At 50.1% G+C, this 16387-nt stretch overlaps 1 protein-coding gene across 14 annotated transcripts in view; it reads left to right on the top strand.

Annotated features, from left to right (window-relative positions):
* DAB2IP (DAB2 interacting protein) overlaps positions 1–6865 on the top strand; it is a 304877-nt gene extending 298012 nt beyond the window's left edge. For 13 of the 14 annotated variants that reach the window (XM_053373754.1, XM_053373750.1, XM_053373763.1 and 10 more), the window contains 2 exons: positions 689–776; positions 2759–6865. In XM_053373754.1, coding sequence (XP_053229729.1) covers positions 689–776; positions 2759–2926 — 256 coding nt within the window. In that variant the 3' untranslated portion in view covers positions 2927–6865. The remainder of the gene's footprint in view (positions 1–688; positions 777–2758) is intronic. The other variant, XM_053373755.1, reaches the window with a different exon arrangement.
* Positions 6866–16387: the final 9522 nt, after the last annotated feature.

Genomic DNA, 16387 nt, shown 5'->3' with positions numbered 1-16387 from the left:
TATGCTGGATGCTACCTTGATAATTCATTTCACTTTTAAATTCGGGGTATAGGCTTTTGGAATAATCCAAGGATATCTGGAAACAACAACAACAAACAACAACAACAACAATATATTTATGCCCCGCCCATCTGGCTGGGTTTCCCCAGCCACTCTGGGCAGCTTCCAACCAAATATTAAAAACAATACAGCGTCAGACATTAAAAACTTCCCAAAACAGGGCCACCTTCAGTTGTCTTTTAAAAGTAAAATAGTTGTTTATTGCCTTGACATCTGCTTGGAGGGTGTTCCACAGGGCAGGTGCCTCCACTGAGAAGGCCCTCTGCAGGTGCAGTGGGGTTCATCAGCCATGGGACAGCCCCCCACCCCTCCCTCCTGGGTTTGTGATGAAATTCCAGGCTTTCATCCTGATGATCCACAGATTGGCTCAGCCGCTACCGTTGCCCCTTCCCTTCGTCCCCACTTCGAGTGCTCCAGGCTAAGTGAGCCTTTGGCTGGATCCAGCTGCAGCACACTCCAGAAGTCCTCAGCCTCCTACCCTTTTGCCGTAAGCAAGTTTCCAACCTTGCTTCGATGGTTTGCTCCAGGCTTGTAGCCACAAATTGGGGTGGGGGTTATAAATTGCCCAAAAAAAACCAGCAAAGGAGGACAGTCAGACTTGAAACTATTGCAAAATTTCCACCAACAGGCTGATGTCAGTGGAGGAGGAGTTGAAAAAAGATCACGCAGAAATGCAGGCAGCTGTGGACTCCAAGCAGAAGATCATAGACGCACAGGTAGGTGCCTGCAAGCAAAGCTCACCTGGAGCTGCCACAGGTCTCCTGCAGCACCTGTCTACCAGGAAGGCACACATTTTGGTCCTATAGCACCAAGCAGCTCCAGAGTTGTCACAACACCTTGCTGGCTACTAACCAGCGGTGCTTCTGTATATAAGTTGCTGGAAGCCACAGGAGGGGACAGTGTTGCTCTTGTGCTTTGGTCCTGCTTGCAGATTTCACATTGGGGCATCTGGCTGGCTGCTGTGAGGACAGGATGTTGTCCTTACGCTTCCATGGCCGTTTCCATGCCTGGGTTGCCAGCTTCTCAAACCTGGCCATGCTCCTCTGCTGTTTAGCAGCTGTAAATTTAGCCAGCGACGGGAGAGAGAAATCTTTGCCTGCTCTGTCTCTGCCCGCCAGGCTACACAGAGGCCCGGATTGGAGGCTGTGACCTTCCCCGCAGGGGATTGGTGAATGGTTTTGCAGGCAGAGCACTGGGGACGGTGGAGAGAGAGTCTATTATCTGAGCAGGCTCTGGGGATTTGTTCAGCTTCTAATTTCGAAGACATGGCCCTCCCTTGCTGCTCTGCGCCATTAGCAGGCAATCAGAGAAACTGCTGGCCTATGCAAAGGCACCGCTTGGCTGGTTCTTTAATTAGTCTCTGGGCACTATTCAATATCGAAAATCAGACAAGTCTCCGGGAGATCTTCATCAGCCTGTTGCAGATGGCTTTGGCCCAAGGCAAAGGGCTTTGGGCACACTCTGTGCACAGGCAGGTAGAGAAAGTGGAGGGAGGTTGTGGCCCCTTGTCACAAGCATTCTGCTTTTCCTGCTCCCTGGGTAGGGGCCACCCCTGCCCCACCAACATCCACACCCCAACTCTCTTATACAACGGAGGAGGAAGGAAACAAGTATCAAACACACAGCTTGGGGTTGTCCATCAGTTCAAGAATTTTCAGACTCTTAATGGTCTGTGTGATGGAGACTGAGGGCCGCTTTACCACCTTTCCAGCATCTCCAGGGGCCATATGCCAGCAGTGGCCCAGTTGGCAAGTATATTCACACACTGAGCTGCCATTATATACACATTGGAGTGTGTGCGCACAGGCACACACAGAGGTGAGATGCAGATCTCTCCCCATCCTGCCTGCTCAGTCTCCTCTTCGCTTCCTCGCTCCCTGCATTTTTATTTTTTTAAAAAAAACCTTTGCATTTGGAGTTCTGTGTGCAGTTCTGGTGGTCTCACCTCAAAAAACTGGGAAAGATCTGGGAAAGAACAGCAGAAATGATCAAAGGGATGGAGGGAAACACACACACACCCAAAATGAGGAAAGGCCACAGGATTTGGTTTAGAGAAAAATTGAACAAAAGGAAAAATTGAACAAAATTGAACAAAATTATAGAAGTGTATAAAATCATATACAGTGGTACCTCTGGTTGCGAATGGGATCCATTCCAGAGGCCCGTTTGCAACCTGAACAGAACGCAACCTGCGCCTGCACATACGCGGGTCGCAATTCACCGCTTCTGCGCATGCGCGTGGTGTCATTTTTTTGCGCGGATGCGCGAGCGGCGAAACCCGGAAGTAACCTGTTCCGTTACTTCCGGGTCGCCGCGGGGCGCAACCTGAAAATGCGTAGCCTGAAGCAAACGTGACATGAGGTATGACTGTACTGCATGCAGAAAGCAGAGAGAAGCAAGCTATTCTCACTGTCTCAAAACATTAGAACTCGTGGATATCCAATGAAGCTGAGTGGTGGGAGATTCAGGACAGAGAAAAGGAAGGACTCCTTCATGCAATGCAGAGTTAAACCATGGCACTCGCTTCCCTAGGAGGCAGTGATGGACAGTAACTTGAATGGTTAAAACAACCCCCAGATCTGACTGGGCGAGAGGCAGCTCCCCCTGTTCCAATGCTGGTCTCTTTTTTTCTTTCTCTCTCTCTCTCTCTTTCTCCCTCTCTCTCTGTTTTGTTTCCTCTCTCCCCCTTCCGCTGCAGGAAAAGCGCATTGCCTCCCTGGACGCAGCCAATGCCCGGCTCATGAGCGCCCTCACCCAGCTGAAAGAGAGGTACAGCTCGCAGACCCGTAACGGGATCTCCCCTACCAACCCAACTAAATTGCAGATTACCGAGAACGGCGAATTCCGAAACAGCAGCAATTGTTAGCCCGGTGGGAGTTGGCGGCTGCTGCTGAGGGAGATTGAGAGGAAAGGAGAGAGGAAGGAGAGGAGAGGAGGAAGGAGGAGGAGGAGGAGGAGGAGGAGAGAAAGAGAGGAGGAGAGCCCGGGCAGAGAGAGCAGCGGTGGCGGCGGCGGCAGGAAGGAAGGGTGAGCCACCACGTTGCAAGGGTGCTTGGTGCTTCCTCCCCGCCCACCGGCCCTCCCTGAGCGGGGGAGGACAGAGAGAACCCCACAGCCCTCTTTCGGCAAAGACGGGGAGCCCTGACGTCCCCCCAGCCCGAACCCGAGTTCGAGGGACGAGGAGACCATCGACCGTGCGGAGCAGATCATTGCAGGGGGAGAGTCACCGCCCTTTTCTACTTCCTGAAGGACACACCTCAGGAGCCCGCTAGAGGCCGAGGGACAAGCTAGCAGGACTTGTGCGAAAGGTTGCAGGACCAAACCGCCGCCCGCCACTGGCCCAGCTGTGTCACTGGGGAGCCCCGCCCTGCCGCGCTGGGGTGTTCTCTCTAGCTGCGTCCCGCTGCTGGCCATCGCCCGTTGCCGCCTCTGCTTTGGGATTCGCCCTGGCCTCTCCTCACAGGTGTAGGTCATTCCCCAGGAGGGCAGAGAGGAAGGATGAATGGAAACCCCACCTCCAGATTATGCTCCACCTGTAGGAATGCCACACAGGCGTCGGAAGGTGTCCTTCAAGCCATGCCTCCACACAAGGCGGGGGGTGGGACACACAGCCATCACAGTGAGCTTGAAAGGAGCTCCAGAATGACCTCTGCAGTAGCCAGTGATCAGACTGCTCATAGCTCAGTAGCAGGGCACCTGCTTTGTATGCAGAAGGTTCCCGGGCCAGTCACCCAGTGGCGTCTCCCAAAGGGCTAGGTGATAGATGACCCCAGAGGCCCATTTCTGCATGAGAGCCTGGAGAGTTGCTGCTTTAGGGGGAGAGCATCTTTCTTGCATGCAGAAGGTCCTAAATTCAATCCCGATGGCATCTTCATGTAGGGCCAGGAGACAGCCTCCGCCAGTCAGAACAGGCAGTGTTGAGCAAGGTGGACCAATGGTCTGATTCAGTTTATAGCAGCTTCCTCCATTCCTAAGGCAACATACCTAATATATGTATAAAGTTGCTGGAGGGTGGCTGGGCCATTCGTTTTGGGGGCCCCTTTGCCATGCTGGAGACAAGGCTATGCACCAAGCCATAACCTGCCCACAAACACACAAACTCACTCGCCAGCTTGGGTACATTTTCCCTCTCGCTGGCTAAGCTGCCTTGGGCTTGCATACCGTTGGGAAAGTAAATTATCCTTGTAGACAGGGCTAACTTTCTGAGAAACTGCACACTGCAGAAGTTTTCCTTAGCATTGTGGTTTATGCCAGCCTTGACTGCCCAGGCAATGCCCATGTCTGACCTGAGTCTCTGCATGGCTTCAGTTGGCTTGAGGCTTCAGTTGGGCTCCCTTGTGGTCCAGAATCGCTGGACCAAAAACTGGGACACTGGAGCAAAAAGTCTGGGAGGTGGCAGAGATTTGCCTGTCTTGCTCCAGATTGTGCCAACTCAGTGAACACTTGTGGTGATGGACTGTAGCTCACTGGCAGAGCAAGCAGGAGGTTCTGGGTTCATTCACTGGCAGATCAGCAGATGGATGGGGAAAGCTAGTTCTTAGCTTAGTGGACAGAACATCTCCTTTGTATGTTAAGCACACCCCGTTTCAGCCCCTGAAAACATTTCTAAGGTAGGGCTGGGAAGGAAACCCTGGAGAGCTGCTGCCAATCAGTGCAGACAGTACTGAACTAGACTGGCACATGGCCTGACTCGGGCCAAGGCACTGTACAGCATGTCATGAGGTTGTTGAGATGTGGCAGGGCCAGAAGACCAGGAAGCCTTTACCACTGCCGCTAGTTGTCTATAAACTATAAGAGAAACATGTCTATGAAGACTCCCAAGACACTCAAGTGTGCAGGGCCAAGTGCAATGTAGAATATGTAGAGGCAGATCCGTCCTGCCTGTTCCCCAATCTCTTCATTTGACAAGTGGGGAAATCAAGGCATTAATGATGTGCCATTAATGATGCAAAACGATGCAACAACAACACCCCATGTTCCTCTTTGCAGATCTGCCAACTTAGGTTAAGGTACCCATTTGCAAGAAGCTCTCTCGGCTACACTTTAGCATCAGAGGTCCTTCACCTGAACGAGGGTGGTGGTTGTACTTCAGATGGGCAGCATTCCCACATACCCCAAACTTGCACTCATGCACGCACACACACATTCTCTCTCTCTCTCTCTCTCTCTCTCTCTCTCTCTCTCTCTCTCTCTTTTCTGGCATAGTTTAGCTTTCTGGAGGTTTGTTAGTGAAAAGGGTTGTGTTGCGTGAAGCCTTTGCTGCTGATGGCATCGCCGCTAAACAGCCGGACGAGGTGGACAATGAAGGGGTGGGGAACCGGCCTCACAGAAGCATGAAGATCGGTAACTGTTATCTCTTTTCTTCCACAGTCTGCGTTAGGAATAAAAACAGTCCAAAAAATAAACCCCAAGCAGTCCAGTTTCTGGAATACTATCCTGTTTTAATGGGGAGTGGAGCAAGGACGGCAGCTTCTGAAAAATGTCTCCCCCTGTCAGGATCGCCATCAGCCCAGGATTAGTGGTTCCTAACTAACCCCTGCCCTCCAGGGAAGGGGTCACAGCAGCATCATGGCAGGGGGCGGGTGCTGTGCTTACTAACCTCCAACCAGCTTGTGGGTTGATTTGTTGGTGCTTAGTCCTGAGGATTCCTCACCGCCTTATCAGCCCATCCGTCACAGCGGTGGGTGGATCAAAGCGTAGGGGAGCCGAGGAGCCCCTCTTAAAGAGAACGTGTTCCATGCACACACAGTCTTGGAAGAACTGGGACTTCCTTGAATTCCTCGTGGCTCCAACATGGTTTTGAGCTGCCACGCACCAAGCCCATAGGTCCAGCACAAACCTTGTACCCAGCCCTCAGAAACGTGGACTGTTACAAGAACGAACTTCTCCCCTCTCCCCGCCCCACAGGAGATGGAGTTTCAAATCTAATTTGAAAACTTGCAGCCCTACTTTACTATGCCCCATGAGTCCATAAGGGCCCGAACAGTCTGCAGCCTCAGACAATCAGCTTGTTTTGATGCACCCTGATCTCTGCAAGGGGTGCGGATGAACCACTAGCATAAAACAAGCACCGCTGAATGTGTGAACCTTAAGAATTCCCTGCCTCCTTATACTTGCCCCCCACCCCGCAAAAAAAAAAACCAAAAACATGCCACCAAGTCACCTGTACGGATGGGGAAAAGATTTAATAGATCAGGGCACTGTCTGAGTTCATGTCCCGGAATGAGATCTGTCCAAATAATGAGTCCTGTGGAAGGTATTGCAAGGTTCTCAGTATAAGATTTTAAATGCAGGATGTGCCACCCCTGGCAGGAACCCCTCTTTGCAAGAGACTTTTTGTGGGGGCAGGGGGTGGGGTTTGTAAACATTTTGAATGTGCACCTTTTAAAATGCCAGGGAGGAGTTCTAGTGGGGAGTGGTCCCTATAGGCACTTTTGGAGCAGCTACTTCCCCCCGCCCATGGCCCACCACTGTTGGTTTAGGTTTGCAGGGTGGGGGTCTTTCGCGGAGGAGAGGCCCTGTTGCCTGGGCACCTCTAGTACCCAAATCTTCCAGTTCTGTGCTTGCACACAGAGGTCAATACGTCCGTTGGTGTATGCCCATGGTAGCTTAACAGATGACCTCTCCTGCGCTCTTCCTGGCACTCCCCTTTGACACAGCTCTCGTGCTCAATGGAGATGTTACTTGCTCCTTCTCCGAAGTCATTTTAACAGGTTTGGTTTTCCTGCAGAAGAGGAAGCTGGTCCTTGGGGGGGGGGGTCGGTTCTTCCCAGCAGTTTGCAGTCATCCCGGCCCCCCCCCCTCAGGCCCGAGAAGAAAGGCCCAGAGCGCCTTAGCAAACAGATCTCAAACTCCATGCAACCTCTCTCTTGGGGCTTTCCACTGGCGGATCCTGTTGTTCTTCCTAAAGCTGTGCAAAAGGCACAAGGGGCAGCAGCTTGCCACCAGCCAAACACTCTTCCGCCACTCCCCCTGCCCTGCTCGGCTTAATTTCTGCCCCCCCCCCCAACAGTGTGCGTCCACCGTGCAGAAAAGAAACATGGCCCTGGAGCCTTTCTTCCTCGTTCTCGAGCTTTCTGCTGTAAGAACTTGTTATATAATGCAAACAATCTGTAAGTCTTTTTTATTATTATTATTAATATTATTATTATTGATGATGATGATGATGATAATACACAGATCTTTATGACTAGAAATCGTACAGGTTCTCTTTTCTCTGTTCTCGAGTGTGTGATTGTAAAATGTGCCATTTTTGCCTAACGACTGTACAAAGCAATTTTCAGTTCCAATTGGTGTGGCTGCTTTGGCCAAGATCTGCAGTCTGCTGTTACTGGCTACGTACACAGTGGTGTGGAAATGGGGCTCACACAACAACCAAGTTCAGATTGCCATTGTAGCTCTTAATGGGCGGTAGAACCCCAGCTCCTAGTTTTGCCCTCAGTGGTTGGCTTTGGAATCCACTGGATCTTGGGAGTGTGGGGAGGGGAAATGAGATTCCTTGTTCCAATCCAGCCTCCAATTCCAGATTGCAAGAGATCAAGGGGGGTTTCTGAGCAGGGCCTAATCTGCAGGTGAATCATTGAGGTATGGCACCATTTATTTATTTATTTTATTTACTTAATTATTTAATTATTTATTGGCCTGCGAAATCCTCCAAAAGGGGAAATCTGGATTAAATGGGAGAAAAATGCAGGATCTTGTTTCAATGCCGTTTTATGTCCTCTTTGAGTAGTGCCTAAAAGAGGGGAGTGTCACCCTTTTCCTGCACTTGTCCCATAATAAACACCCATCTGGGCTAAGCAAGCTCAGTGGAGACATGGATGGCTTGGAAGAGGCAAGGAACAAACAGGAGCCACACACAAGTTGGCCTCATCTTTGCTTTTGCCCTGGGGATTGTGGCTGGTGGTTTGATAAGGGAGAGCAAGCAAACTCAGAGGTCACATGCAAAAAAACAAAACTCCCACCATGAAATAATATATCCTAGATATTCACGTATTTCGATCAGGAGCCACTCCTGGTGTAAATCTGGTGTATGGTGCAATGCATCTTTCAATGTGGATTCTCATAATCTGCTTTTACCCACACACAAGCCCTGCTTCAAAGCCTTGACTTGCAGATGGATCAGGTTGTCTCTGTAGCTCCAATGGAATTTGGTGGAGATGCCAGATATTCCGCAATGTGCACACACACACACACACACACACACACACACACACCATAAATTGGGTACTACAGTTAACAGGCAGGAGGTTGCATTTGTGTAAAAAAAAACAACACACCAAAAACCAAACCAAACAAAAAATCATGACAGTAGAAAGAGTCTGATCTGGTTGAGTGCCACTATGTACAACCCAGCTCACAAGCACATTGCCCGATTTGTTTCAAGGGGAAGGACAGCTGCACGCTGGAAAAGGGAACCGGACAGAGATGTATCTCACCTGCTCTGGAACAAGTGGAAAGCCCACAGGCGCCAGGGGCATGTCTGTTTCTGGTTGATTTCCATGGGGGCAGCAGGAAATAGTGCCCATCCGCCACTTTATCCAGCTTCACAGGCAGCCTCAACTACTCTCTACCTGCTCCACCAAACTGCAAAATCCAGCTGGAGAAAGCAGCTAATCCAGCAGAACTGTTGTGTGTTTGTCATTGAAACATGGTTTGTCTGCCCCTGTTGCAAAAAAAAAACCCCAAGCTATTCCACAGGCCAGAACCACCCATGGCCAGAGTGCAGGAGGAAACAGCAGAATGGTTTGGGTTTAAGATTCCCCAACAAGCCGGTCCTTAACCTGCACAGTTTAGTCCAGTTTAGGCCAAGTTCAGAAAAGTGGTGAGGTCTCTTGTCACATGAGCTGCTTGGAAGGACTCTGCCCCCACATGCTTCCAGTTGAATAGTCCCTGGGCAGGCATCCCAGAACTGAAAGCCCTCTAATTGGAGTCAAAATGGGAAGGTGTTCTTGATTAGCTAAAACAGGGCAAGAACCAAAAGGGCAAGCCTTTAAATTATTGCATATACATGTTCAGAACCCAATGCAAGGAAGATGGACTGAGCAGTCTTACACAGCAACTCCAGAACAAACCCTTCCAGGTCTGTGTGAGCTGTAAACATTCTGTGTTTTGACAACCAATATTCACAAGTCTCCGCGTCCACCTGTTTAGGTTGGTTCCCCCTGCAACCGCTGCCCTTTCATTTCTGCATCACTGTGTCTGAAAATATACCCCTCTCTCAATTTATCTCTGTATATCTGCTTAGGTTAATCCTAGTTCCTATCAAAAAGCAGTTAAAATGATGTTTTATACCCTCTTACAAAGGAAACAAAGCAAATAATAATAAAATTTTTGTAAGTATGTTTTTTTTAAAAAAAAAAAAAGTATTGATGCTGATAATATGAAACGTAAGGAGCCAGGCTGGCCAAATCTCTTTCATGCTCTTTTAAAAAGAACCACCACTGTGTAATAATGTACAGAGAACATAGTTGGTGTCGGGGGGGGGGATAATGAATTGATTTGAGTGTGCAATTTATGTACATTTGCAATTAGAAAATATTAAAGATTTATTTAGCTATTTTATCCAAGATTCTCTCTGTGGGGTGCTTTTTCACGCCAAAGTCAGCTGCAGGGACGAGGGATTGGCCTTTGGCCCATGATTTTTTGTGACTTCTCTGTCACGCAGGGAGTTGGTCAGAGACTATTGGGAAGTGGCTGGTTTAAGAACTCCCACACCCCAATCTTGGGGGGTGAAAAGCACACAAATCTATGGGGCAACCACTTCTGGAGTAGTGCTGTGTCCTGTTCTGGTTGCCTCACCTTGAAAAGGATGGTTCAGAAAAAGGCAACAGAAATAAACAGAACTGAGCAACTCCCCTGTGAGGAAAAGGGGCAGTGCTGGAGACTTTTCTATTTAGAGAAAAAGCAGGTAAGAGGCAACAGGACAGAAGTTTCTATAACTATGCATGCCATGGAAAAAGAGGAGAGAGAAAAGTTTGTCTCCCTCACAATACTGGAACTCAATGAAGCATAGTGTGTAGTGTTGGAAGATTCAAGACAGATGAAAGTTTTTCTTCCCTCGGTGCAGTTAAATTATGGAGCTCCTTCACCTAGGAGGCAGTGATCACCACCACCTGGGTGGCTTTAAAAGAGAATTGGACTACAGTGGTACCTCGGGTTACAGACGCTTCAGGTTACAGACTCCGCTAACCCAGAAATTGTACCTCGGGTTAAGAACTTTACCTCAGGATGAGAACAGAAATCATGCAGCAGCAGCGGGAGGCCCCATTAGCTAAAGTGGTACCTCAGGTTAAGAACAGTTTCAGGTTAAGAATGGACCTCCAGAACGAATTAAGTACTTAACCCGAGGTACCACTGTAATTCATGGAGGAAGAAAAGGCTGTCGGTGACTACTATCTACACTGGCTCTGCATTGCCTCCACAGTTGGAGGTGGCAATTTTTCCAAATACCAGTTGCTGGAAACCATGGGAGAACTCTGATTATTTTATTATTTAGCTCTAAGCAGTGTACAAAAAACTGAAACGGCAACAGACAACTTAAAGTATTACTAAAATACACAATATATATAAATCAATACCAATTCATTTTCCTTCTGACACACCCCCTCAGCCTCCAGGTTCTCACTCTTCAACGTTCTGTGAAACAGTGAGCTTCACCAGTTTTTCACTCTAGACATGCTTCTTATGGGCAGCCCCAAGGTGGATGGTGCTTCCTCAAGCTGCCCATGGCTGTGTCCCATTCATCTGCACTCCCCACAGCCAGTTCTAGGTGCAGTTCTCATGTACTCGTGTTCTGCTTGCAAGTTTCCCAATAGAGTATGGTTACCAGATTTTTTTCCAATGGATCTGGGGACACTTTTTATTTTATTTTAGCTGAGAAGCAGCAAAAAGTCAGTAGTGGGGATGGTGAGGCAAAAGACCCTGGGCCCAGGCACACATGCATATTGTATAAAGGTGCAGAGCCCTTCTTTCGCACCCTGTGAAACATAAATACGCAGTTTTTTAAAAAACTGGGTGATGGCTGCCCACCTGCGACTCCTGAACCTCTCCCGATCAGTCAAAATAAAGGGGGAAGGGGGCAGGAGATTGGGGTTTTTAAAAACTGGGCAACTGTGCTCTGCCTGCCCGTGACTTCTGAGCCTCCCCCAATCTCCTGCCACTTTTCCCCTTTGTTTTGACTGGCTGGGGGAGGCTCAGGCTGGTGGCCGTCACCCAGTTTTTTAAAAAGCTGTGCATTTATGTTTCACAGGGTGCAAAAGAAGGGCTTTGCACCTTGCCTGACAGAGAAACCACGAGCCTTGCGCCCCTCCTAGGAAATGGCTGCCCACCCGCAACTCCCGAGCCTCCCCCAATCTGTCAAAACAAAGGGGAGGAAGGGCAGGAGATCTGTACTGCCGGACGTCCCCAGTTCCCCATCGGCAGTGGCGGTGGCAGCGAGCAGCTCCTGAAGCCAGCTAGAGCCAATTGTGCTACCAGGCTGGCTCTGGGCTGCTGAGGCTGCCACTGCCACGTTTCCCGGGAACAGATTTGCAAATCTGGGGACATTCCGGGGACGGAATTTGTCCAGGGACAGATTTGCAAATCCAGGGACTGTCCCCGGAAACCAGGGACGTCTGGTAACCCTACAATAGAGGCACCTGGTTGGCATTTGTGAGAACCGGATCCTGGACTGTATGGGCGAGTGGCCCAATCCAGCAGGCTCTTCTTACATACAGGAGTACCTTCATTCACACATTAACACTGAACACAAGTGGATGCTGCCTCTATATATTATTTGTTCAAGCTGTGGATATATTGCTTAGTTGCTGACGTTCCTAAGCGTGTTTGTCCGTTCTGTCTAGTGCAGCTGGAAAAACCCGGCCGATGGAGTTGGAGATGCATGGATGGTGGAAAAGGCAGGGGCTTGGAGCAAGCAAACAGGATTCCTACGGAAATCTTGTAACTTTTTGTACCTCAAATATTCTGGGAGCGTTTGTGCCACTTTTCTTGCGACACAGTCCCTCCAGACAGCAATTGTGCAGCAACATCAGGGAAGCATCACAAAACAACTTACAAGGCCGAATGATACACCGACAGCCCAGTATGAATGTGCCACTGATGTGCTATTACTGTGTCAATGGCATGGTGCCAAATACACCCACACACAAAAATGGGGGCATTTCCCTCCCTCCTCCACCACCTTGACCTTGCATAGGAAGGGGGCGGGCAGAGTGGGAGGGGGGAGTGGTTATCAGGTATCCACAACAACTAACAGAAGGGAAACAAACATGAGCTGAGGACAAATTGTGCTTTTTAAAACTATCCAAAGGTTGGGGTTCACAGTCCATGCCATGTGCACAGGAGAGCTACACAATTTAAACTCGTGGTTTCCAGGTTTTGCTTTTATGTCAAAACGAAGCACAGCAACAAAGTTTCTAGTTCTTAACCCTGAAAAGGTTTCAGGAAAGCCCAGGTGAAGCCTCCCAAACCAAAGTGGGGCTCAAACAATAGGTGGCCAAGAGGCAAAGGATTCGGTCCCCTGAGGATCTTAACAGCCTCTTCACACGGCTGGGAGTGAACCAAACCATATGCATTTGCAGGGGAAGGGTGTTTCAACACGATTTCTGACAGTCAAGACACAGCAGCTACACAATGGGAAGCAGCAGCAGCAGCCTACTTGATCATAGGATTGTAAAGTTGGAAGAGACCCTGAGTGTCATCTAGTCCAACCCCCTGCAGTGCAAGAATTACAGCTAAAGCATCCCTGACAGACAGCTATTGAACACCTGCTTTAAAACAGCTGCAATCAAATTTGCAGTCGTTCATACAGCTGTGACTCCTGCACAGCAGGGGGTTGGGCTAGATGACCCTTCCGGGGATTCCTTCCAGCTCTGCCACTCTGTTATTCTACAGGTTATAGCAGGAGTCAGCAAACTTACCGCGCCTAGGGCCAGTGTCTCCAGCGCCGATTGCACGGCAGGCCAGAGGGCGGGGATTGCGTGCCCATATGCATGCGCACATGCTATTTCCGGCTCACTTCTGGGTCAGAGGAGCACCGGAAATAGCTTGTGCGCATGTGCACGGGCCTCCTTTGACCCGGATGTGCACTGGAAATAACGCTTGTGCAAGTGGGCAGCTGCGCAGCACAGCACCAGTAAGAGCGGGCAGCGGGCCGTGGGGGTCACTGCAGGCCAGATAAACGAGTCCCTCAAGCCTTATCCGGCCACAGGCCTTAGTTTGGGGACCCCTGGGTTATGGCACTCAGCTCCTGACACAACAGAAGTCCTGGTGCTCCCCTGGACTGGAGGGCAAAGGGGCGGCTGCCTTTGGTGGAAATCCTTGTCTTTGGAGCAGAACTCATGTGCCTAGAGCCAAGCAATGAAGAAGAGAGAGAGGAACTTGTCTGCGAGTAACCCCAAATGGTGGCTGGCATTAGCCACAGGAACTACACACCAGTGCCAACCAAGCCGTCTGCTCCTCTCTTGGCACAGGCTCTGCATGGCTTCCTGAGCCCAGCAAGGCAACGTCTTCCTAGCTGCCAGTGGCTTGGCTTGTTTTGATGTCAGCAGCCTGACTCCTGCAACCCTACAAGGAGCTTATTATGTCACTCGTAATGAGGCACAGGTGCTAATTCTTCCCAGCATCTAATGAACCTCCTGCAAGTTTGCCTGCGACTCCCTAAAATGTTGGCAAGGGCGCTTGGGTTGGGAGAGGAAGTGAGGCCCACGTGAAGCACTAGGAGACTTCTGGGTTTGCCCTCTCTCCCAGAGGGGTCATCCCCTCTTGCGCTGGGGTTCTGCTTGCAGAAAACAAAACATTAGAAACAAAAGAAGTAAAATAGGACCAGCCACAAAATGTTTCTCCAGGGGGCATTCTCCTGTTCCAGGTCCAAGGGATGCTATTCCATTCCCTCTTCCCCACCTGTCTCTTCTCTCTCACCCTGTACCCCAGGTCCATGATGATCCATTTTTCTTGTGTGTGTGGGAGGGGCATCATTTTGGCTGAATCAGAATGGTGCTGGGAGAACAAGTTTGCTGTTAGTATGTATGGTTTGTGGCGCAGCTTGGGAACCTATATCCCTTTATATACTTTTGGACTTAAAGCCAGCACAGGGTAGTGGCTAGAGTGCCAGACGATGACCTGCATTCAGATTCCCACTCAGACCTGAAGCTCCCACTGGGTGACCTCTCAGCCTAACCTACCTCACAGGGATGTTGTGGGGATTAAATGAGGAGGGGGAGGACCATGTCACCTTGATCTTCTTGGTGGAAAAAGCAGGATAGAATCGTAATAAATAAGTACTGTATTTTTCGCTTTATAAGACGCACTTTTCCCCTCCTAAAAAGTAAGGGGAAATGTATGTGTGTTGTATGGAGCAAATGCAGGCAGGAGGCTCTGCACAGCGCTCCCTTTAAAGAGTCAAGTGGAGCATGTGTGCAGCTCTTGGGGGCTTTTCCCCGAAGAGGGAGAAGGGCTGCCCTTCTCCCTCCTCGGGGAAAAGCCCCCAAGAGCCGCACACACAAACTCCCCGTGCTCTTTAAAGAGAGCACGGCTCTTGGGGGAGCCCGGGAGAGGCTGAACACAGCTTTCCCATAAGCCAGGACAGCAAGCTGTGCAGCGATCCCGCTTGCTGTCCTGGCTTCTGGGATTCAGAATATTTTTTTCCTTGTTTTCCTCTTCCAAAAACTAGGTGCGTCTTATGGTCTAGTGCGTCTTATAGGGTGAAACATACGGTAAGCACGTTCTCACAATCTCCAGCCAACATGGCCAATGGTCAAGCAAGATGAGAGTTGTAGCCGAGCAACATAGGGAAGGCTGTAAAAAACCAATGTGGGAGGCAGCAGTTACAAGTTATGAGTCTCAGCAGCCACAAGCAGGCGCTGTGATTCTCCACTACACGGGTCAGCAACCTTTTTCAGCTGTGGGCCGGTCCACTGTCTCTCAGACCATGTGTTGGGCCAGACTACATTTGGGGGGGGGATGAACGAATTCCTACACCCCACAAATAACCCAGAGATGCATTTTAAATAAAAGCACACATTCTACTCATGCAAAAACACCAGGCAGGCCCCACAAATAACCCAGAGGTGAATTTTAAATAAAAGGACACATTCTACTCATGTAAAAACACACTGATTCCTGAACCATCCGTGGGCCAGATTGAGAAGGCACTTGGGCCACATCCAGCCCGTGGGCCTTAGGTTGCCTACCCCTGCCCCAGCAGCTTGACTTCACCCCTGGAGGCGCCCTCCTTTGGCTCTTGAGACAGACAACAGATGTAAGGGTTGGAATGGCCAAGCTGATGGTGAGTGTCTCTCGCTCCAGGAACTGCTATCTTCAGATGCGGTCCTTTCTTTCAAATCTTCATGAGAGCCAGAAACTGTAAACAGCTCCTTCTCCCACTAGGAAGGCTAAATAACCACCGAGAAAGAATTTCAAGCACAGAGGACCTGCCTTTTACTGAGCCAAAGGGCTGGTGCATTTGGCCAGGGATATTAACTCTTAATGGGCAGAGAAAGGTCATTCCAAACGCCTTCTGGTTTGCACACAGACCAGCTGCTTTGCCCCAAAGCAGTGGGCTCAGCTGGGCTCTGCTGGGTCTCTGGCAAAACCCAGTGGTAAGGAGGTGGAGAGAGAGAGAGAAGAGGAAGGGAGTGGAGCTGGTGTAGGGCAGGGGATTCGCAGACACTGAGGCTGCTGATGGGAGAATTCTACAATTCTGACTGCTATCCTACACGGGAATCCTATGGAGCCATCTCGAAGTGTGGGTTTCAGGAGTGCCTTGATTTGAATAAACTCTCTTTGGCTGGGGCTCAGTTACAGGTTCATTAGAACAAAGCCCAGCACGCTTGGAAATCTAAGTGGCACAGGCACAGCTCTCAGCTTTTGACAGCAGCGCTCTCTGCCAGCTGAGGCCTCCCTGCCTCCTTAGTCTCCAGGCCGGCTGCACGTCATATGGAGAGGAGTTGTCAGCAGGGAAGAATGAGACTCTGAGTTGCAAATCATTTTGACAGATCCAGGCAGGGAGTGGGGGGGGGGGGAGAGAAGGGGTATGTTTAGGGAGAAAGGGGTGGCTGGAAGGAGAGAAGCAGGCAGAGTGTCAGGGGGAGGGTCTGCAGAGCCCTCCCAAGCCCCAGATTCATCAACATCAATCATGCTTTCCTAATTTCACTCGCTGAGATGTGCAATCCACTTCGTATGCATGAGAGCAAGTCTTTGCTGTCTGGGACACAGCGCTGCCACCACAGTCTGCGGTAGGAGAGCAGGGCTGCGTTGCAAAGCCGGGTGATGGCCCTCTTATCCAACCTGACATGATGTGGGGCTTGTGGGTTGTGTTGTAGTAATA

Source organism: Podarcis raffonei, chromosome Z, assembly GCF_027172205.1.
Source record: "Podarcis raffonei isolate rPodRaf1 chromosome Z, rPodRaf1.pri, whole genome shotgun sequence".
In the NCBI taxonomy this organism is placed as follows: Eukaryota; Metazoa; Chordata; class Lepidosauria; order Squamata; family Lacertidae; genus Podarcis; species Podarcis raffonei.
This window is presented reverse-complemented; position numbering and strand designations above follow the sequence as displayed.